Below are 22,097 nucleotides of genomic sequence, written 5' to 3' on the forward strand. Positions count from 1 at the left end.
CTCGTATTAACGCAGAGAAAATATTAACACAAAGGTCAACATGAAAAGCAAACACTCTGCTTACTGCTTAAGCCTGGATTCCAAAGGTGCGTTGTGATTAATGTGAATTAAGGCCACACCTACAATAGGCCACTTGGCCGTGCTGGAAGGTTTGACAAAGGATGTCTGGATTTCAAACGTCTCACTAAGCGCATGCTTGTTTGAGCCTGTTTGCCTTTACCATGATGCAGGAAAGTAGAGCGAGATAAGTATCGAGTGTCCGACAGGAAAGCGGAAATAGGCGTTAAAAAGTTGCGCGATTCTTATATAACTGGAGGCAAGCTCAACAAGCAAGAAGAAAAACTCAAAAGGGAGGTGAGTATGAATCCAGATCCAATCACCACAATCTCACTTGTGGCTTCGGACAGCTCTTTGGGAGCCAGAGATGAACCGGAAAACCCTACGGAGAACTCCGTCCATCAGACCCAGGACGAGGAACCGGACTCAGTCCTGCTGTGGGTCCCCAGTGGCCAGGGTCTGCTCTCCGGGCTTATGGGTCTCAACGTGGTGCTGCTGGGCGCCGCCCTGGTGGCCGGTCAGGCTTTCAACCCCACGGAGCTGAAGCACCAGGAGCCCCAGGTCTTCGTGCTGCTGCTGATGGGCTGCAGTCTGGCCTGGATGCTGTGGTACCTGCTGTGGGCCCGGAGACGGCCCGGCATCTCTCCACACAAGGACCACCACGCTGGGGGGGCCGCGGTCACAGGTGAGCATCTTAGTGTCGGTATTCATATGGAAAGAGTGAGATAACAAACAGTGTGGGGTGATGCTTAACATGGAATATACTTAAAATATGTGCTGTCATATGTTTTAGTCATAAGGAATAATTCTTTTTTTTCTAATCCCCCTTCAATTTAGTGGTGCTCTTGCTATTTGCTACGTTCAGTCTACTGCTGCATGTCTTCAGGATTGGATATTTTATCATTATGAGGGAGTGCAAGCCTCCAGTAAAGGTTCTGTTCCCATTTATTGAGGCTCCCTTTTTAATCCTTCAGGTAAATTATCGCTTTTTGCACACCTGCTTTTCACTGCCCGTCACATTTGATTTTCGTGAAGTGTGCTACGAACCATTTCCTTTCACAATGTTATTACTGTTACGGAGTCAACAGCTTTGCTTACCCCTCTTTATTTTGTAGACGTATTTACTCTGGGCTCACTCCAAAGACTGCATCCGCAGCCGCAAAGTCGTGACTCGGTACATACATGAGTATCATCTTGTTTTCATAGACTTTCAACACTTGGTCAAAGAACACCTTCAGATGCACTCTACCTGATAGACAACACCGTCATATTTCTCTCGATTGTTAATCCCTGTTAATCCAGGTCCGGCCTCATGACGATTCTCTGCACAGACCTGCTATTGTGGCTGAACGCAGTGACAGATGACACCCTCCACCAGGAGATTGAGCTGGAGAAGGAGCAGAGCTTAGATTTGGGCAATGGAAATTTTTCAGACAGTCCGGACGACTACTTTTCACCAGGTAGAGCCAAGTACATTTGCTTTAGAAAAAAGTCGACTAAATATAATGTGTCAAACCCTGATGGTATGTTTCCATCCCTGTCTACCTCCAGGCAATGCCACCCTTTGTCAGTGCAGTGCAAACGCCGCCTGCCTCATCTTCAGGAAAGGTTATGAGATCCTTTATCCCTTCACCATTGAGTACTACCTGATGGCGGGGTGCGTGCTGTATGTGATGTGGAAGAATGTTGGACGCAGGATAAGCCCGGGCCCCCACCAACACACCGCACAGAAGCTGACCCTACGTATCGTTCACCAAGGTGGGATCTTATTCGGCCCTCTGTTCGGCTTCCTGGTCCTCATAGCAGGGGTGACCATCTTCTTCCTCTACCAAGTGTGGGTGGGCCAGCGGCAGCATCGCTTCACCGCCTTCCTCCTGTTCTATGGATACCATCTAGCTGTCATGCCCGCCATGTCTCTCTGTTCCCTGGCGGGCATGCTGGTCCACAAGCTGGAGAGAAGGGCGGTGGAAGGGGGGCACAACCCCACTCGGAGCCTGGACGTTATCCTCCTGGTGGGGGCAGCCCTTGGCCAGCTGTGTTTGTCCTACTTTTCTTTAGTGGCGGCCCTGGCGGTCAGGGCTCCGGGGACTCTGGGAAGCCTGGACCTCTGTTATTCCCTCCTCAGCCTGTTGGAACTGATACTCCAGAACATCTTTATTATTGAGGGCCTCCACAGGCACCCGAGCCTGAGCCTCGTCAACAAGACGGGCAAAGAGAGGACAAGCATATTCAAAGTAATCCCACTATCATCTCATTCCATGTTGCTTTGTTGTGGATGACAAAACAATATAGTATAAACCAATTCAAAATGATGCTTGATCAATTCGCCCCACAGCACAAGAAAAAGCTTTCCACGCCAATACAAGAGGAGGGCAAGATGGACATCTCTTTCTTGGAGACAAGCAGATCACCAGCCCCACCTGGTGTCCAAGTAGAAGATCCTAAAATTACCTGGCCCAGGAGAGCGACGCACGAAATCTGCGCTTTCCTGATACTTTCCAACATCATGGTGATCAAACCGAGCTTGTTTGTGTCAATCAGAATTTTTTTACAGATCCCCCACCCCATTGATGAGTGGTCTTCTTGTTTCAGCTCTGGATCATCCCTGCATTTGGAGCCCACCCCCAGTTCGAGAACGGCCTGGGGAAACAGTTCTTTGGCTTCACGGCCTGGTTCGTCTTGGTCAACCTGGGCCAGCCCCTGGGCGTCTTCTACAGGATGCACTCTGTGGGAGCTCTGGTGGAGCTGCTCATCACCGCTTAACCCGAGAGGAGAGCACCTTCGACGACAGCGCACCGAAGCGTCAGGCGAGTCTGAAGCCACGTTAAGATGAACGCTGAAGAAAATTCGATTGAACTGGATATCTCCATGTGGTGAACTCAAACCGAAACCTGCAAAATGCCGATTTTAATCAGGCGTTTGCAAACTAAATTATAAAGAATTAGACACAGTTTACCTCAATGAATGATTTATTGTTAGGCATGTTTTACATTTCCAGACAATATTTTCTCACTGCCCATTTGTATTTTTGTGGCAAACAAGTGTTTGTGCATTTTCAATAATCATCTCAAAACAGTTGTACCTATTGACCGTTAATCTGCCCAAATATGTTATGTAGTGTTGACATTCTAAAGCAGTTCACTTACCCACTCATTTCCTGGAAGCTAATTTGGCTCTCATTGCACTGAGGTTAGAAAATATCATCTTCTGATTTACATCAGAATCGCTAAAGGCCTTTCTAAAACACAGCACAATCCTTTTTCCGTGCCAGCTGCACTGTCAGTCTCTTTATTCCCAGCGGTTCATAAATGACAAAAAGGGATACAAAAATATGACGGGGGGGGGGGGGGGGGGGGGACTCAGCGTCCTTCAGGAGCAGAAAACTATTGAATTTCATGTTTTGTCTTTGGCACAATGGCTATGACGATGGTGCTAATTAACACATATGTGTGTTTATAAAAGATATACAGTAAAGGATCACTTTTAATGCTGTCCTCAATGTAATGAAAGCGTGTGTGTGCGTGTGTGTGCGTGTGTCCTACACAAAATTCTCTGCCGTCCGATGAAAGCCGGAATTGGCAAGACGTGGCGCTAAAAATGCTGTGGCTGCTTGTTTTCTTTATGAACAAAGAACAACAATGGCGTCGAAATGAGTGCTTCACTGTGGACTTGATCCTGCCGATCCAGGCTCAAATGACGCTACTAGAGGATTTGGGGAACCTTCATCTCCTCTAAATCCTCTGAATCTCAAAGAGTCTCACATCGGTGTCGTACCAAACCGGGGGGTCGACGTTGCTATGGAAAAGGAAAGTGAAGAGAGAGCGAGAGAGAGAGAAAATTGAGCAAGTAAACGCGGTGTGGATTCACGTATTAGAACCGAGCATGACTCCCAAATGTGTCTCCGTGTCTCCACCCCCACCCCACCCAAATTGCTCACCGTAGGTAGATGACTCCCCACATGTAGGTGCGGAACCATATGGCCGTGCCGGCGTTGGCTTGGTATTTCCTGATCAGAATGGGGTGCGGGACGGGCAGGAGGCCGACCAGTGTGCCGTGCTGCAGGAATTTGAGGATTTCCGACTCATCGGTTAGACCCCTGAGGAAAACACACACGACGCTCGTATTGAAATGAAACGACTATTTGTCCCCTGAGCTTCAAGGACTGAACTTCGCGAGATGTCAAAACCAGGTCTATGGCCGTGATTTCTCACTTGTCGATGCAGATTTTCTCGACCTGAGGCACCAGCACCTGCAGCAGCCGCATGATCGTCTGCAGAGGTAGTTTGGTTTTCCAAGACAGCACCTAAGAGTCCACAAGGTGGCAAGACAGTGAACAGGAAGCTCTCGCTTAGCTAGACAGCAGCTTCAAATCGAGAGAGCCCTGAGAGGAAGACGGTTCGATGCACGGATAGAAAACATGTCCTCTAACCCAGTCGGGAGTCGGTTTCCACATCGCAGTCGTTGAAGATCCCCTGGACAGCTGACTTCTCACCGACTCAGACTCTGTATGAAAGACCTGACAGGGGAGGAGAGTTGGGGGTAATGAAGTCACGTCTGTTCGAAAAACGTTTAATGGCCTGAGAGTTGACTCTGGAGATCCTTTACCTCCATGTCTCTCTCGGAGTTGGACTCCGTGTCGCTGACCCCCGCTGCCGTGCTGGAGTCGGCGGCCCTCTGCGGGGAGCGTGTGTGCGTCAGAGAAACCATGGTGCCATCCTGGCTCACCTGGGACTGCTCCGTCAGTTTGTCAATTGCTAAAATAAATAAATAAATATCCACGTTCATAAAGTAATAGTCACGCCATGGTTCTGCTCCAGCCATGCTCTCATCCAGCTGATCTCATTGTACCTCTGGGTTATGATAATAAGCAAACTGGAAATCCCAGATTTTCCCCCTAATTGTTTTACTTTCTAAACCCAGATTTTCTGTTGCTGCAAAAAACAGCCTGTTTTGGTTATTTTTTAAAGTAAGGTCTCTCAGCAGCTCAACATTTATAATATGATGTATTCCGGTAAGGGCAGTAAAACTAAACAAACAACATTGAGGATTCTCAATAAAGGGGGAAATGCCCACCCGGGGTGGCCACCAGGCTGGCTTTGAGAGTGCCCGGCTCAGCGGGTGCAGCCGGTCTGGAGCCTTCCATGGTGTCGGCCTCTGTGGAACTGGAGCGGGAGATGCCGGCGGCGCTCTTCTTCCTCCTCTGCAAGGCCTTCTGGATGGACGCCGTGTCGGATGGCAGGTTGGCCAACTGGTGGAAGATGCTACGCTTACGGATGATGGCGTACACCAGGTTGCAGTTACCTGCAGCGGAAATGCAAAGAAATCGATGGAAAGGACGTTATGAAGGCAAGTTATAGTTATTCAGTCGCATGCGAAGAAAACACAACAATTGCAGTTCTTGATCTTAATTGTTGAAAAAAGAAATACAGTTTTTAAAATAGTTATATCAGGAGGTCCCGCACAGGGGTCTGCAGCCCCCTATGGATCTGCAAAGGAATTGCAGGGAGTCAACAGGAAAACGTAAAAACGTAATTATTAGAATTTTATCTTTTTGATAAATATTCACAAAACACGCTCAATATCACTCCTGAGTACACAACAGTTAATTATAGGCATTTATTAATGTGTACCCCAGAGCAAATGTCTGTGGTTGATGTTTATTGTGTTTCTTTCCTGCTTTGCAACTTGGGCAGCTGTAGGCTCACCGTCAAACTGATATTGGATGATGTTGTTGAACACCTCGAGCAGGAAGAAGACCAGGTGGTGATTCTGAGCAGAAGAGAAGAGGAACCAGTAGGTGGAGAAGGCCTCGAGAAGGTGAAGCAATTTGTTGGCCGACACCATGGACAGGCTCTTCAGATAGGGCGAAACTGGGAACGGGGAGAGGGGACCAGTGACCGGGTCAGGACTGGAAGTTGACGTTTTCTTTTATTTTTATTTTTTTTGTTTTTGTTTTTTTACACGGGTACTCACTGTTGACTATGATCGTGAGCAGACAGTCAAACAGTGGCTGTAGACGATGGTGTCCACCAGTAATGATCTTGTGGAAGATCTACGGAAAAAATGATGATAATAATAATTATCATAAAAAATAAAAACTCTCTTTTAAATTCATTAAATGGTCAAGACAAGTATTGGTAATTAATTTATATTAAATTCATCATAGTTAATAGAAAAATAAATGATAACTGAGTTAATTCATGACAATTAAAAGGCAAAAAACGTATTGAGTTTCATTGAGTTTTTACTTATTATCAATTTAACATAATTGCCATACACTCAATTATAATTTTAACCTCTAAATGCAGGTGTTGCCAGAACATTTTACAGCATCAAATTAAAGTGGATGAAATTGTTCTGAAGTCCGCTTTACACCAAACCTGACCAAGCCACGTATATAAAATAATGGCGTTATTAATGTTAACGTTGGATGTCACCAGATTCACACTCAAAAAAGCTCTCTTGATAAAAGTGAATTGTGTGTATTTGTATTATTCGGCTCTTTAAAAAACACTGGAAAGGGAATTTTAAACTCCCATTAATGGAAAATGGTCCATGTCCAGTTGAGCAGTTCTTCTGACATCCACTAGGGGACATGGGGATTATACCATTATATTATTACACATATACGGTTTCGGTGTGGAGCAAATTCAAGAGCTCTACGGCCTCTCACCACGATGAGCAGGTCGGCGTGGGTGCCGGTGAACACGGGGATATCCATGGGGACGCGAACGGTGTAGGGCTTGTTCAGGCGAACGCCGAAGTTCCTCTCTCCGCTCAACAGCAGCAGGATGAAGACGCCGATGTGCATGAGGCCGAGGCGAGCTACAGTCACGCCCGCCAGATGAGTTTCACAGAGGGTTACAAGGTGAAATTAGCATTCGTTTATATTTTTCCCTTACACTCGCAAATCTTAAATGTAGTTGCTATGGAGGACCAAATGATTCAAAATAAAACTATGAAAAATCACTATAAATGATTTAATGAATAAACCAATATTTAAATGTACCGATGTTTCTGAAAAGTCACCCATTATTGTCATGAAAAAGCTCCTTGTTGTAATCTGCTTTCAAAAACTGGAATATTCATACTGTATGATTTCTATGATAAAGATCATTGGGAAATTCTGAGTTTTATTATGAAATACAAATTAATTAAATGCAGCATTATCATTGTGAAAATAGCGATTTGAAATATTTATTATCAATAATTATGACAATTTCACAATAGGTATTGGTCACAATCAAAAATGCAGAAATGTATGCAGGCAGCCATATTATATATGAAAATATTCAGCACTCACACCAATATTGAAATGGATTTGACGCCACACACACACACAGCGAAGTGGCACGATGGGAAACACATGCAGCCTTGCGTAGCACGGCAACATGTGGAGACAGACACACACACACACACGCACACGCACACGCACGCACACACACACACACACACGAGCCTATGACTCACACTGATCTGCCCTGGCGTCATTTAAATTGAACAAGATGGGGACCAGAATGTCCAGCACGTCACTGCTTTTCAGCACAAAAAACAGGAACTTCTGAAACACAAACGAACACAGAATAATCCAATTAGTTTCACGGAACTGTAAGATATGGGATGTGTTTTTTTTTGGTTTTTTTTGCGGTTTTGGAATTGGCATCATCACCATAACATGAGACAATGAGACAACCCCTTTGGACACTGGAGGGAAACAAATGTGCTGCACAGAAAGTGATGTGGTAGGACAGCTTTGGGTTCTTTATTGCTTTCGTTCAAGGTGGCTGCTAACGTCAACCAAATATCCCGGTCTCCAGGCAACGCCTTCAAGGAACATCAGCGGCACCGCACCTTGTTGAAGTCACAGAGCTTCCAGAAGAGGATCAGCAGCTCCTGGGGGAACTGGATCTTCTTGGTGGAGTGTGGCAGGTAGGTCTGGACCAGGGGATTGTTCAGGAGCCTGGCCAGGCCTTTCAGGATTAAGCCGAAATCCTGAGGAAAAAAAAACAAAACAAAAACACATGCGATACGACACCTCCAGACAGTTTACTCTCGGTGGCCATAGGAGATTGCCTGTGTTGATTGGCCAAAAAAAATGCCTCTCACCTCTTCTCTGTGTATCCTGGATAAGTAATTCACAAACAGGTTGTCGGGTCCAGCGGACTGACAGAAAATAAGAGATTAAATTAGAGATTTTCTAAGGCTTTCTGAACATTTTAGGCTTTCAAATGTGTCATAGCGTACGCATAATGGTTTGATAAGGACTGCACATTAGACCAAATGTTCATGGATGTACAGATCATTTCTGATCCGCAAATTGGATTTCGACTCCATTATTTATTTATTACATTTCACTGCATATATGTATGGAAGTATGTATATGTATGTGACAAATAAAAAATCTTGAATCTTGAATCTTGAATCTTATACGATATCCCCATCGGGAAATATCCCAAATACAAACATCTGATACCAAGAGCCACATCAAACGTTTCAGATATTCACGTAGAAGCCCATCACATGTCTTTAATGGCGAAAACAGACCATATGTCACTACACTCGAATCACCCCAAACCGCACTGTACAGTAAAGTCGTGGATCGGTCGTGGTATCCGTTGCCCCTTAGCTTTTACCTGAGGCACAACATCCACCAAGACTCTCATCTAGACTCCTCGAGCGCTTACTTCCGGTTCCTCCGACGCGGAGGGGGACCCCGGGGAGTCTAGGGCCTGCAGGGGCTGCAGCGTCGTGCTGGCGGGGCCGGCCTCTTGCTCCAGGGTGACGACGAGGATCTGCACCGCCTGCTCCACCAGCTGCTCCCGGTGGTCGGAGAACAGCAGGTGGTTGTAAGGGATGCCGTAGCCCACCGGGTCGTAGGCGCACACCACGTTGAGCAGAGAGGTGAACAGCGGCAGGGCGTGTCTGCGACGAGAAGAACAGAGAGAGGAGGATGGAGGCCTCCGGGTGAGGGAAGGCCAAAATTGTCCGTAGATATTCTCACCAAAGGACGCAATGCAAGTGTGGTCATAGCAACCTCAGCGCATACAAGGCACCCTGAGGGATGATTTAGACAGACAGACAGAGAGACAGACGGATACCTATTGTCCGTGGAGCAGAAGAAAGTGACCCAGGGGTTGAGGCTTTTACTGCCCATGGAAGGTGAGAGGTACATGGCCTCTGAGAAACAGGTGAGGAGCAGCTTCAGCAGCTCTGCCCTAAACAAGATGAGGTTTTTCCTTTCATACTGTGGGAGCAGGGAAATATTTAATCCATCATCGACATCGGAAGGTTCAGCCTTACCTGTTGAGGTCGTGGACGTAGTTGAGGGGAGGCGACTGGGCAAAGCCCACCCCGGCCTCCCAGATGTACTCACAGCTGTCTATGGACTGCATGTCACAGGTGTCCTGTGGGGAAAAAACATAATTTACTAATAAATACACAGAAATAAATTAAATCATTCATTAAATTGAAACACAAATGGTTGGTCTTCAATGTGTTACTTGCAGTGAAATAAGGATATATGACATTCTGAATGTGGAATATCGTTAGGTATACGGTAGATACTTCATATTCATCCTTTATGACAAAGACAGTTCAATGTGGAAAGTATATAGTATATGGTAGCGTCCTCAACTACTTTTCCCCATGTGACTCAACGGGGGCGTCGTTAGGATGGGGTGGGGTGGGGTGGGAGGGGCGTCCGGGGATTCAGCCCCGAATCTTTTGAGAATACCCCCCCCCCCCCATCTAAAATATCTCCCAATCAAATTCTTACAAAAATAAGAATAGTAGGAAAACAGCCCCGGATCTCTTCATCATTCGTCATTCCGATCATGAATTAAAGCCCTTTGGAAATAATATGATATCGTAGCACCAGTAGGGCGCTCGGCTGCAGGTCCCCAATCCCCCCGGCCAACAGAGTGCCCGGAGCGGCATGTTCTGCTTGGCCTAAGCCCCCGATGTCTTTGAATCCTAGCAACACCCCTGTGACTCAACACAAGGACGAAGCCGAAGCTCTTGGCAGCGTGTATCCATATATGCACCTATGCGTGACACACATCCCTGCTGGCACCTCAGCGCAGATAACCACGTCTGTGCATTTCACTCAGCGGCAAAGAACAACAGACCGTCCAAAAGGCGTCGTTTTGGTGTTTGGCATCGCGTGACAAAGAACAAGGGGCCCGAACCCTCGCATGACGGCGCGCATACTTGCACATGCTTAGCAAGTCCTTGAAGTGACAACAGGGACGCAATAACAGCCGCTGGCCATTTTCCACCCTCCACAGTTTCACACCTGCCTTATTGAGTGTGACATTTCCTGGGGGTGACGGGGATTTGGAGGAGGCATTTTCTCCGATCGCCCCCCCTCCGTGGTGAAATTAAGCCACAGGTGTTTGCTCAGTGTGAATAAGAGGTGTCCACCCTCGACTCCGCAGCCCAGTTGACAAACATGTCGCGTCCGGCCACTCCTGCAGCTCACACACAGGGGAGCGGAGTCACTCATTAACTGTGCAACAGTTCCCGAGAGGGTGATTTTCTCTCCCCAAGAGGGCAGATAACAGCACTAACAGGGACCTAATGCGCTGCCCTCTTGCCTGCTCTACATTAGCAGTGTGTTCACAGCTTGAGGGGAGAAAACAACGAGGACAGATATGTTCTGTTTGGCTTAGACTGGTTTGGGTCCTAGACGTTATCTCAATATTGAGTCCATGAGCCTGTGGCGGAGAAATGTTCCTTCCCCCTCATTGTACAGTACCTTTGCCAAATATCAGCACCAGCTGCCCTTTAAATGAGGTTAGTCGGGGCATATTTGAAGGCGAGCCATAAATAAATTAGATTTGGGAGGGGAGGGGACTCACCGGTGCCTTCTTGTGGCTCTGGACGGTGAAGTCTGGGCAGAAGAGCAAGTCGGCGAGGGCCAGCAGGAGAGACTCGGCCAGGGGCCTGGATTCATCGCCGTCAATGTCTTCGTCCAAACGCTGGAAGACAAGACGAGAGCGACCGGTCAGAGAGAATTCCTACACCCGAATTATGGTTTCAGAATCAGAATCTGTTTATTGGGCAAAGTACATTTACATTTACAAGGAATTTGACACTGGATTTGTCTAGTTGGCGCATTGTATGGCAGACAGACAAGCAAAATAAAAAAAAAAGCTTCTGAACAGTGTTAAAATAAATAGGATATATATATTGTATAATAAATATGATACATAAATAAATACAATATATACGGAATATACAAAATGTGCTATATAGACCAGATGTTTGGGGTAAGTTTGGGGTTTCATATATGTATATATAAAAATAACATCCAAAATGAAGAGTGTATTGATTGATTTGACCTGTTTTTCCTGCAATAAAAACACTGATAAAAACAACACCATGGTTGTTTTTTTTGTTTAAACGAATAAATATAATACCAACAAACGATCATTCAATCATCTTTCATTTTGTGAACGCAGTTCCGCATTTCACCTCAGTCTCACACTTTAATTAAGAGTTATTCAATACCTCCCTAATTCGACTACTGGCCAGGAAGGGACAGCGGGAGGCACAATATGGGCAGTGTTCAGACCCTGGTCCCCTGTAGACCCGGTAACAGGAGAACCATGTGGCCCAGTGGCAGGAGCAGCGCTGGTGGAAACTGGTGGGGGGGGGTGCCGACCGAAGCAGAGAGCTCTTGTGGAGACACAGCGAGTCTCGTTTTTGCTCCATAGTACAAGCTCTGTTGTACTATGTTGGAGGCACTTAGACAACACGGCCCCTTCCCAGCAGTTGGTGGTAATCAGGGTGTGTGTGTGTGTGTGTGTGTGTGTGTGTGTGTGTGTGTGTGTGTGTGTGTGTCGGAGTGGGAATGGGAGCGGGAGTGGGAGGGCGTTGTGCTGGTGATCCCGAAGCACCCAGAAGCTCAGATCTCTAGACTAGAGGAAGGGTGTTGAGAGATCAAGCGATGGAGGCGATTTCTGAGCGCGGGTAAAGGTCCCTGTATCTGCTGCTATCGAAAAAAAATAAAATAATCATGAAGGGTGTATCGCAGAGGTTTCATGGATCGGCTGTCAAACAAAGGAAATTGGAGAAATGTTGTTTCTTTGAATAAATAATTATATATCTTTCTTGGTGAATAATAAGAAAACAGCATTAGAATATTATAAGCAATGTTTTTTAGAATTAACGTCAAGTAGTTAGGTCTGGGTCACATAAATATCCAATAAAGCAGCAAGTGAGAAACGTGAAGCTTTTGGGGCATGGCATGTGCACAAAAAGACACCGTTTGCTTTTTTTGTACTTTATTGGAACCTAGGAGAGTTTATTGCTTCCTTGGTGCATTCCTTTCTCCTACAATACAATCGAGGAATTAAACTAGGTAACACAATGCCTACAACTCACAGAGGAAAACATCTCGGCTTAAAACTAGTGGTCCTAAATTAATTTGACATTATTGGCTGGTAAAACGTGTAAATTATAAGATTTTACAAATTCAACCTATTCGGGTAGTTTCACAGACAGGGTTTAATCTAAGGACGAAACTTATCCTACTTTTTGTATGAGAATTATTACCGGACAGTTTGACAGGCGTTCGGGGGGTGGGTGGGAATGAAGGAGGTGCCATTCTCCACATTACAAGTCAGTGTGTCATCGAAATGATTCCTACCCCGGCTCTCCCGGCTCCGGGGACGTTGGACCAGAAGAAGCCCCTCCAGTCGGCGTCCTCGAAGATGTAGGGGAGGACGCGGGTGAGCAGACGGGTGCAGTTCAAGACGACCTGCCTCTCGTTGTCCGAGGGGCAGCCGGAGTCAGCGCCCTGGACCAGCTTTTCCACCGCCTCCAACGGACACACAGACATAGGCAGGAATGAATGAATGTCAGTGTGGAGCTGGAAAGGATCCCACTGGGTCTCCATGAGAACAAGGAAATTTTTAATGTATTTAGTAGTTGAAGTGGTGACATTGTTTTCAAAAAGTGGTAGGCCCACATTACTTTTCACTGGGAGTACTTAACCAGTTCACAACAGAAACAAATAAATCGCTTTTTTTTTTTTCTTAGTTGTATTAACAATATCGAAAACATTTGGGATAGCAATAATATTTAGTGAAGGGGAACAGTAGGTGAATGTCTTTTTTGAAGCGCTTTGACATGGCAACTATTGACTTGCATTCAAAAATTGAAAACCTTTTCTACACTTTTTATGCAATAACGACATATACAGTAAGTCCTGTGTTTGCTAAGTGCAAAAGAAATATATTGCTGCGATATTCCCCCCGTTTGGTTTTTAACGGTTTCGTTTTCATTACAATTAACTCCAAAAATGTGTGCCTATTGAACGACCTTTGACACTTTTAAATACTCAAGACCCAGAGTGTGGGAACAACAAACACTTGCATTCTTTGTACTCTTGGTGAATCCAGGCTAGGCAGTCAACCTCAGCAGAAGAAAAGGTTGTATCTCATGTGCAGCAACGTCCAAAAGCATGGCATGGGAATCCATCCCAAAGACAGTGCATCACCTTATAGCAGAGGGTTGCCAGGTTTGACGGGGATTCCTCCCTGACGGCCCTGATCTCAGCTGCAGGCACCAACGCAAAAACATCCTGGACTGTTGTGGCCGTGTCCGCCCAGAACTGGTCCCAGAAAGCGTCATCTGTAGCTTCCACAGGCTAAAGGGTGTGGAGTCAGACAGGAACAAATATGTTAATGCCCCAATGTGTGTGTGTGTGTGTGTGTGTGTGTGTGTGTGTGTGTGTGTGTGTTCGCCATGGTAACCAAATCGGAGTCTCCATTTTTCCTCACCACCTCATCGTCATCCATTCACCGTTATGACACGACCTTCAATGAAGGGCACAGCAGTTGTGGTCCTGTGGCAATTACCCAATACATAATTAATGAAACATTGTGCTAAATATAGACAGATGAGGACAGAATAAAACGCCTGTTTCAAGAACTCCCCAAATATCTATCCTCTCAAACAGTTCATTCTAGATTTTGTGTTTTAGAGTTTTTGTTTGTTTGTTTGTTTATTTGTTTATTTATTTAGACCTTTAAAGGTTTTTACTTCTTGAAAGGCCAACAATGGAAAACAGCATATTAGAGCTGCAACCAATGATCATTTTCATTATCGATGAATCTGTCGATTATATCCTCGATTAATCGATTCGTTTTTTTTTATCAATAAAATGTCAGAAAACGTCCAAGCTGACATCCCCAAATGTCTTGTTTTGTCCACAACCCAACGATATTCAGTAAACTGTCACACAGGACTAAAGAAACCAGAAAAGACTCACGTTCAAGAAGCTGGAATCAGAGAATTTGGAAATATTCTTCTCAAAAAATGACTCAAAATGATTACTCGACAATCAAAATAGTTGCCGATAAATTTAATAGTTGTCAGCTAATCGATTAATCGACTAATGGTTGCAGCTCTACAGCATATGGAGCGGCGCACGCACAACGCAAACACATCGAATGGTTGTTTCTTATGAAGAACCGGCCGAAATAAAAAGTTTAAAACGGGATTTTTGTTCATGACAAAATATTTTGGATTTCCACTTTAAAAGAAAGTACAAAACAAAGGCCCTTGCGTTAGATATAAAACGCAATGGGGGGGAAAAACGGCACTTCGGTCCACCTAAAGTGCACCTGTCAGGAATAGCATGGGCTCTGGGTTCGTTGCCAAAGCACCTTGACGATAAATATTGTTTTTCTTTTCGGCAGATGATGACATTAGAACATTATATATTCAGGCAAATTTTAGATTGCCGTTAAAAACAGTCGCGATGTACAACGTTGCGGCTGACGTCATCTAAACAGACGCGTCTCGGCTATAACACTACAAATATATATATGTATAAGCAATGTCATGTATAAGTTCAAAACATATAAAAATGATGTTAAAATAAATTTAGAAAAAAAAGTGCGCATTTAGAGTAGTTTTTCCCCCGTTTTTCATTCGAGTCTGCAGTTTGGATGCACCATCTGGAAGTGGGAATGCACCCGCAGAGTCAGACTTTGACGCAGAAACACGCGCCTTGGGTGACGTTTGTTGCCTGAGTGTGTTGTCGCCAAACCCACCTGCGTCCTGGTTGTCAGCTGTATCACCGCTTTCCGAAAGCGAAGTTTGGAGTCGGCGTTCCCCATGTTTCCGCCGCCGCCTCCTCCTCCTCCTCCTCCTCCTCCTCGGTGCGACCGGATCGGATCGGATCTGCGTCCTGCGTCCTGGGTCCTGGGTCCTGGGTCGTCCTCCTCCACTGACAGCTGCTGCTGCTCTGAGTGCGCCGAGCAGGATGCACTGCGGGGCCGCTTCCGGGATCTCAACCTTGTACATATTTACTTTATTGTGGGACTAGTTTTGCGAAATCTCCACTGCGTTTACTTAAGTTTACTTGCCATTTCCACACGTTTTTTTTGTAACATATAGAGACAACTGCAACCCATCACCACCGCCGCCACCATATCACCAATCGATCAACGGCAATAATAATATTCCAATATCATTCACCTCCCAGTATGTTATTTAAATGGACCATGAAGGAACAACTGACGCCACAGGACCGTGAGGTTCTAATTATTAAACCTTAACCCGCACGAATGAACGGCGAAACAGGGACATCTGGTGGAATAACCCCGGGGTAGCAGAATGCTCCGTTTATTGGGCTGTAGTTGAGTTTTATTTATTAATTTTATAAGTTTTTATAGTTAAAAAATATATATCTACTTTGAGGTTATTATTTAAGGTGGGACAGGGGACAAAAAAAGCAAATTGTCAATTACAAACATTCATGTTAACTAATCTTTTACTTTTTTTGACTTTCTGTTGCTCAAAGGCAGAATTTCCCATATCTTTTCCATCTATCTCCCTTATCTTATCTTAGCTTCACTATTCTGATCCTGTCCCAAAATCCTAAATCAGTTCATTTCATTATTTTTTTCTTGTTTCTATCTCACTGCTGTCCTATTTTAACTTCCACATACTGGGATCATGTTTTGTGAAACAAACCTTTTAAGATGGGACTGTAAGTGAATCAGAGTCAAAGGAATTTTAATTCCTCCTCAAATAACCAACAGAGAGCGATGTTAGACCAAAACAGCTTGTTTAAACTTGCTTGCCGGATTTTCTTATTTCTCCTTCTAATATTGTTCATATTTCGAATAACGCTTTGAGTATAATCCACTCGGAAGCCTAACACAGTCTGATTAGATTTATCAGATGCAAATGTGATATGATTTATATTGTAAAATATATTTTGTTTCCAGTATATTTGTAGATGGCACACCCTATTTTTTTTTTCTTCCTCACATAGTTGTGGGCACAAGGGGTGTGAACTCTGTTACCTAACCAAGACATCAGAAGTTTAATGGTGCCAACTTTTTGTGGTGTAAATGTAATATGTTTTAGATGATAGATAGATAGATAGATAGATAGATAGATAGATAGATAGATAGATAGATAGATAGATAGATAGATAGATAGATGGTGCAGAGTCAGCAACAGCTCCCATAAAAAATAGGCAAAAACAATAAAGCAAAGGAATAAAAAATGAAAAAATGGCAATATATGGAAAAGGTAGACAATTGACAATGACACAATAAATCATGATGATACTGTATACACTGAATCTAATAATAATATTTTATATACTAAATATATATATATATATATATATATATATATATATATATATAATATATATTAAAAAAAACCAATACGTTTCAAAAATAAAATACAATAGAAGCGACGCCCAAAAATAAATAAATGAAATAAACCTGAAGAATTTGGTCATACACAATGACTAATGTAATAAAGCTAGCAGTGAACCAGAAGGCTGAACCTAAGATGAGGGAAAACATGGTAATGTACAATAAACCTAATGACAAAACATTAAATATAAGCCTAAACAGAAAAAGATAAAAAAAAAAAAAAACAATATAGAAAAATAAACCTAAAAGTTTACTGTATAATAAGTAGTTGAATATAATAATTTAATAATCTTTTCAGAGACTACATTTTTTATTGATTCATTTCTATCCTTATTGTATTAACTGCCTTGATTAATAATCAACTAGTTGTATAATGCAGTTTCTATTGTAGGCTGTGACTATGGTCTATTTAGATCTTGTTACAAAGCTCTGACGGTTAAAAAGAAAAACTCATATTATTGATATGCTTCCTTGGAATAATATAAAGTATTTCCTGAAAGACTAATTACTCATCCCCTCCATCCCATGTTCCAAAACCAACCACAACACATAATATTTCTCTTCGTTCCAAATGGGTATGGCCTGTCTCAGTCAAAGCTCTTCGGCCAATCAGATCGCTCCCCCTGCCTCACACATGTGCCATCTGCTGACAAAAACCCAGTGGATGTTCCCTCACACGAGCCCTGCAAGCAGAGTCCTGCACGAGCTGATCGGAACGGAACACATCTGAATTCACGGTGGTTCCCAGTTCGATCTGCGGCCACTTGTCAGAGGAGAAGCCCACCGGGATGGAAGCGTCGGGTTTCCTCGTGTGCACTCTGCTCACCTTGTCAGCGACAGAAGGGGTAAGGACATTCTGACACCATGGCCGTGTACTTTGGGAACACCGGGGAGTCCCGTGGCCATTCCCAGGTATGTTCTTCCATCTTCCGTTGAAAAAAGATGATTTCCACCGTGTTGTTTTGTTTATATGTGTTCAGGGCCTATCGAGGCATAGGAGGCAGGGATTTACGCTGTTCCCCTTTGGAGGACCAGGTAAGCTGTTCTTCATCAGTCGCTACGTTTATGAACCCAACACTCCAACTTAAACGCCACGTCTTCGTTCAGGAGGCATCTGCCTTCACGGAGGAACCTCCATCCCATCCATCACCACGGGGGACCACATGTTCTGCCTGTGTGCTGAGGGTTTCGGGGGGAACACGTGTGAAAAGGGTTAGTGACCCTCACTCAACTTGGACATTTTTAATGATTTTGTTTTGTGAAGGACTTGAAGTACGTATTGTCTTCTTTTAGTAACAAGCCACAACTGCTATAACGGCTTCGGGCTGTACTACAGAGGACCAGTCTCCAAATCAGAGAGTGGGAGGGCGTGTCAGGAGTGGGATTCGGACACGAGGGAGCGTCTGCTGGCGTTTGACGTGAAGTCGGGGAGGCACAACTACTGCAGGTGGGCTGGCGTCCCACTCAACACTCAACACTTCACTCAAAACAGGTTTTCGGCTTTGATTAAGCTCGATCATGGTTTATTCCCCCCTAAAAGCCATTATCGACTCCTTTCAGGAATCTGGGCTACAGACGCCGCCCATGGTGTTACGTCTTGAAAGACCACAAGCTCGTCCAGGAGTATTGCGATATTCCACGTTGCGGCTTCGAGCCATGTGAGTGTTCAAGGTCGCCCGAGCGTCCGCGCTTCGGCGCGGGATTTTGTGTTGCCATTCCTCTTTCACGCTGAACTCTAAAAATCCCTGCTTTGTAGATCCGTCACCACCCCCAATCACACCCTCACCCACTGAGCCGGCGACAGGTAAAGGCACCCAACTCCGGTCGCCGCCCTTGTTTCTGATGCTTTATCCACTGTCGGTAACCCGTCGGTTTCGTTCCTGCGCAGAGTTGACGTGCGGCCAACGGCCTCGCAGGCACATGAAGATCGTGGGCGGAACGATCGCCGCCGTGGAATCCCACCCGTGGATGGCGGCCATATTTTGGCTCAGGCGATCAAAGCAAAGGGTCTTCCGCTGCGGAGGGAGCCTGATCTCCTCCTGCTGGGTCCTCACGGCCGCCCACTGCTTCCCCGAAGGGTAAGGAGGAGAAACCGAGAGCCGCTCAACCGTGACTCCGGCAGCTGTTAAGAAGCCAAAATGAATCCTTGTGTGTGTCCCCGCCGCCGCCAGCTCCGGGACTAAAGCCCGCCGCTTATCCGTCGTCCTGGGGAAAAGCGCGCTGAACGAGACCGACCTGACCTCGGAGCAGACGTTCCGGGTGGAGGAAGTCTTCGTCCATGAGATGTTCGACAACACCGAGGGGAACTTCGACAACGACATCGGTATGACTTCGCCGACGGAGTCAAATCTCCTCTTGTTGGCCGGAATTGAATGCCCGCGTCCAGAGTTTTCACGCTGATGTGTGCGGTTTCCAGCTCTGCTGAAGTTGAAGGACAAGCGGGGGCGGTGCGCAGAAGAGACCATGTCGGTCAAGACCGTCTGCCTGCCGCCACCAGGCCAGAGCCTGCCGCCTGGGATCCTCTGTGAGGTTTCTGGCTATGGGAAAGAGAAGAAAGGTAATGAAAAAGCCCTGTGTATCATTTCATGTTTTGTTTTTTTAAATTATCAATCCACCCTTTATGCAGCACAATTAGTGGCCTTAGAAGCTCATTTAGGGAGTGTGTCACTATGATGGCTGTAGGAGGTTGTTTTGTGCCTGTTTTTGTTTTTATTAACATCAACCCAATTTAGCACTGAGAGCGCTTTTTAAGGGTATTCAGGAAACACATTTGGTACCACTTTCGGGAAAAGAAGGCGACCGTCCCGTCCCAACACAAACGATTGTATGGATCGCCGCTTTACCCTTATATGTCTTTTGTTTTCGTGTTTTCAGGCCTGTGGTACAACTCCCAGTACCTCAGAGAGGCAAAGGTCCTGACCGTGTCTCACGACGTGTGTCAGCAAAAGGAATATTACGGCGACGAGATCACGGGGAACATGCTGTGCGCCGGCCGCCCCGACTGGAGTCAGGACGCCTGCGAGGTATGCGCCGTGCGAGTCCAAACACGACCTTGTTTGTTGGGATTTCGTCCAACGTCCCCCCCCCCCCCTCCTCCGCAGGGCGATTCGGGCGGTCCTCTGGTGTGCGAGGCGGAAAACAAGATGTTCCTTTTCGGAATCGTGAGCTGGGGCGACGGCTGCGCGAAGCAACTGCGGCCCGGCGTCTACACCACCGTCGCCAACTACAACCAGTGGATAGAGGAGAAGACCGGGCAGTCCCACGTCGCTGCGGGGGCCGTGTTTCCTACAAAAGTGATTAAGTAAATGCAGGCTTTAAACAGCCGTGTCTGTAGGAGGTTTTGGGCTGAACCGCGTTCCCCTGTCTATGCTCAATTGTAAATAAGTGAAACATATACTGTCTACAGCTGTTCTGTGGTGTTCAGGATGGGGTTTTTTTTTTTTTTTTGGTTTATTGGTGTTTTTCTGACGTTCCTGACTTGGTGATTCTGGGTGTTGGTTTGACTGCTTTTCTTTAGTACTGATATAATATTTTGAGATATGCTAATTATTTTTCTACCTATATAATAAATTCTCTCACAGACGTGTGTTTCTGTCTCAAATGTTGTTGCTCACTGACGGAATACTTTTTTTTTTTTTTTATATATATATATTTTCTCAACACACATGATTTACAAAATCCAAGGGCCATGCCTGCAAAATCGCCCGGGTCCCAAAGCATTAGGAAGTCACCTTTAGAGCTCACTTCACATCGAGTATTTTGCTCAGCTCGACCTTTACCAAACGTTCCATGAACGAGAGTTTAAAACTCCCTTTATAGAGTGTTTGCAAAGTGCGAAAAAAAAATTGAAATTACAAACAATTCACTGACATAAGAAGCGATTTATTGATAGTGAATAATGTGACATATTCACTTTAATAACATAAATATTTAGAAATTCATGACTTGGTTACTTGGTCTTAAGCCCAGTTCCAATAAGAAAAAGCTGACTGACGTCAGCTCCGTCATACTTTTTGTCTGAAAGCTTTTCGTGCGTGCGGAATCCGACTCTCCATAGGAATGAATGGACGTCTGGGTTTGTTCTTGTCGCTTTTCATGTTTAGGCAGTGTGAGACTTTTGTCTAGATAGACAAAGCGGAACGACAAAGCCATATATGGGATGTGTTCATTTTGCCATTGGACAGACTGAATGCAGCTGGTGTGATATCAATAACACACTCGGTCTCATCTGAGTCCCAGCTTTTTTTGTGTGCAGCTGCTGGTGGACAAGCTTTGGAAAAACCACAACATATTTCTCGATTTTCTCGATTTCCCATCATCTCCGCGTCTCATTTGGTGGTTTTTCGGATTCAAGGTCACGGGACTTTGTCACATGGGAGTCATTTCTTGTCGTGATTGGCCTGCTTAAATACACGCGCAACAGTAAGATAACCCAAGGAGTTGTGTAGTGTGAAAGCAGTCGCTGAAAGATGAGATTGGAACAAAAAAATACTCTTTCTCTACCTTCCTTTGATTACAAATCCTGTCAAATATGAGAAGACTCGAAGTGGAAAGGGCATAGCACGTTTTGTCCCAGTCATTCTTCGACGGGGGAACTCTTAGGCCTTTCCTTTGCAGAACAGGGATTAGGGGGACGCCGCCGTGGGAAGCCCGAGCAGAAGCTGCCGCCCCGTGTCAAATTTGTTTTCTAGTCTGCGTCATGCGTGAAAGTCTGGGAAAGCGAGACTCGTCTGCTGTTTCGGGGGCAGCGCTTTAACTGTCCCGCGCAATTACTGGAAAGTCGGTGGACTCATCCAGTTTCGGGTTTCACCATCGAGGCCTCCATCCTAGCCTGGGCCAGGTCCAGTCTGATCTCAAATCCTTCCATATAATAATATTTAATCTTCCTCCGCGTCGTTGCTGCTCCACATCCTGTGTTGAGTTGGTCCAACCACAAGAGGGTGTCCTGTGTCCAGTCTGGCAAAGCAAAGCCCTTTTCAAAGTAGAACCTGAACCAGGGTTGGGCCTGAAGAGCCACAAGAGATTGTGAGATTAAAGGAAGGAAGTATTCAGGGTGGTTTGTTCATCGTTCCTCTGTGTCTTGTATTGAACACCCCCCCCCCCCCCTCCTCCCCTCCCTCCACCAGCTACACCCACCCAAACCCCATCAGATCCTGTTATCAGCTGGAGAGTCGGGCAGGGTTGAGACCACCCGCCGTGACCAGCCCCCTCTCACATTCCAGCATGCACAACCAAGGAGGGACTTGTCAGTAACTGGAGACCGGAAGGAAGGCTAAACTTTGATGTCTATATTCAGGGAAAAGACCGGCGAATTTGTGCGGACTGGTGCCCCTACGAATAGAGATAAAT

At 45.5% G+C, this 22,097-nt stretch overlaps 3 protein-coding genes across 3 annotated transcripts; 2 read left to right on the forward strand and 1 right to left on the reverse strand.

Annotated features, from left to right (window-relative positions):
- Positions 1–360: 360 nt before the first annotated feature.
- Positions 361–2,820, forward strand: LOC307245600 (proton channel OTOP3-like; the record flags this gene model as incomplete). Its single annotated transcript, XM_080021244.1, has 7 exons — positions 361–742; positions 895–1,031; positions 1,173–1,231; positions 1,360–1,517; positions 1,609–2,291; positions 2,393–2,566; positions 2,650–2,820. 7 exons carry the CDS (start codon positions 361–363, stop codon positions 2,818–2,820), a joined length of 1,764 nt encoding a protein of 587 aa, XP_079877370.1.
- Positions 2,821–3,720: 900 nt separating this feature from the next.
- hid1b (HID1 domain containing b) lies at positions 3,721–15,188 on the reverse strand (the record flags this gene model as incomplete). The annotated part of the gene is made up of 19 exons (XM_080021727.1): positions 3,721–3,852; positions 3,995–4,153; positions 4,269–4,360; positions 4,487–4,573; positions 4,663–4,811; positions 5,131–5,358; positions 5,763–5,927; positions 6,031–6,109; positions 6,731–6,882; positions 7,528–7,618; positions 7,909–8,049; positions 8,164–8,220; positions 8,742–8,979; positions 9,156–9,272; positions 9,358–9,461; positions 10,917–11,036; positions 12,710–12,880; positions 13,562–13,711; positions 15,123–15,188. The coding sequence occupies 19 exons, from the start codon at positions 15,186–15,188 to the stop codon at positions 3,789–3,791; spliced, it is 2,430 nt and encodes an 809-aa protein (XP_079877853.1). The 3' UTR covers positions 3,721–3,788.
- A 2,271-nt stretch (positions 15,189–17,459) lies between these two features.
- On the forward strand, positions 17,460–20,330 carry plaub (plasminogen activator, urokinase b). The gene is made up of 11 exons (XM_080021732.1): positions 17,460–17,593; positions 17,729–17,783; positions 17,856–17,960; positions 18,042–18,195; positions 18,309–18,406; positions 18,505–18,552; positions 18,637–18,826; positions 18,920–19,071; positions 19,165–19,305; positions 19,623–19,771; positions 19,850–20,330. The coding sequence occupies exons 1-11, from the start codon at positions 17,537–17,539 to the stop codon at positions 20,051–20,053; spliced, it is 1,353 nt and encodes a 450-aa protein (XP_079877858.1). The 5' UTR covers positions 17,460–17,536; the 3' UTR covers positions 20,054–20,330.
- Positions 20,331–22,097: the final 1,767 nt, after the last annotated feature.

The sequence above is a fragment of the Zeus faber genome (assembly GCF_960531495.2).
Source record: "Zeus faber genome assembly, chromosome: 20".
Classification (NCBI taxonomy): domain Eukaryota; kingdom Metazoa; phylum Chordata; class Actinopteri; order Zeiformes; family Zeidae; genus Zeus; species Zeus faber.

Excerpts from the sequence above, each read along its gene's own strand:
- plaub (XM_080021732.1), top strand. The coding sequence starts at position 17,537 with ATGGAAGCGTCGGGTTTCCTCGTGTGCACTCTGCTCACCTTGTCAGCG. Across the intron at positions 18,196-18,308 it reads GGGAGGCACAACTACTGCAG|GAATCTGGGCTACAGACGCC; the intron begins GTGGGCTGGCGT and ends GACTCCTTTCAG. Across the intron at positions 18,553-18,636 it reads ACCCACTGAGCCGGCGACAG|AGTTGACGTGCGGCCAACGG; the intron begins GTAAAGGCACCC and ends GTTCCTGCGCAG.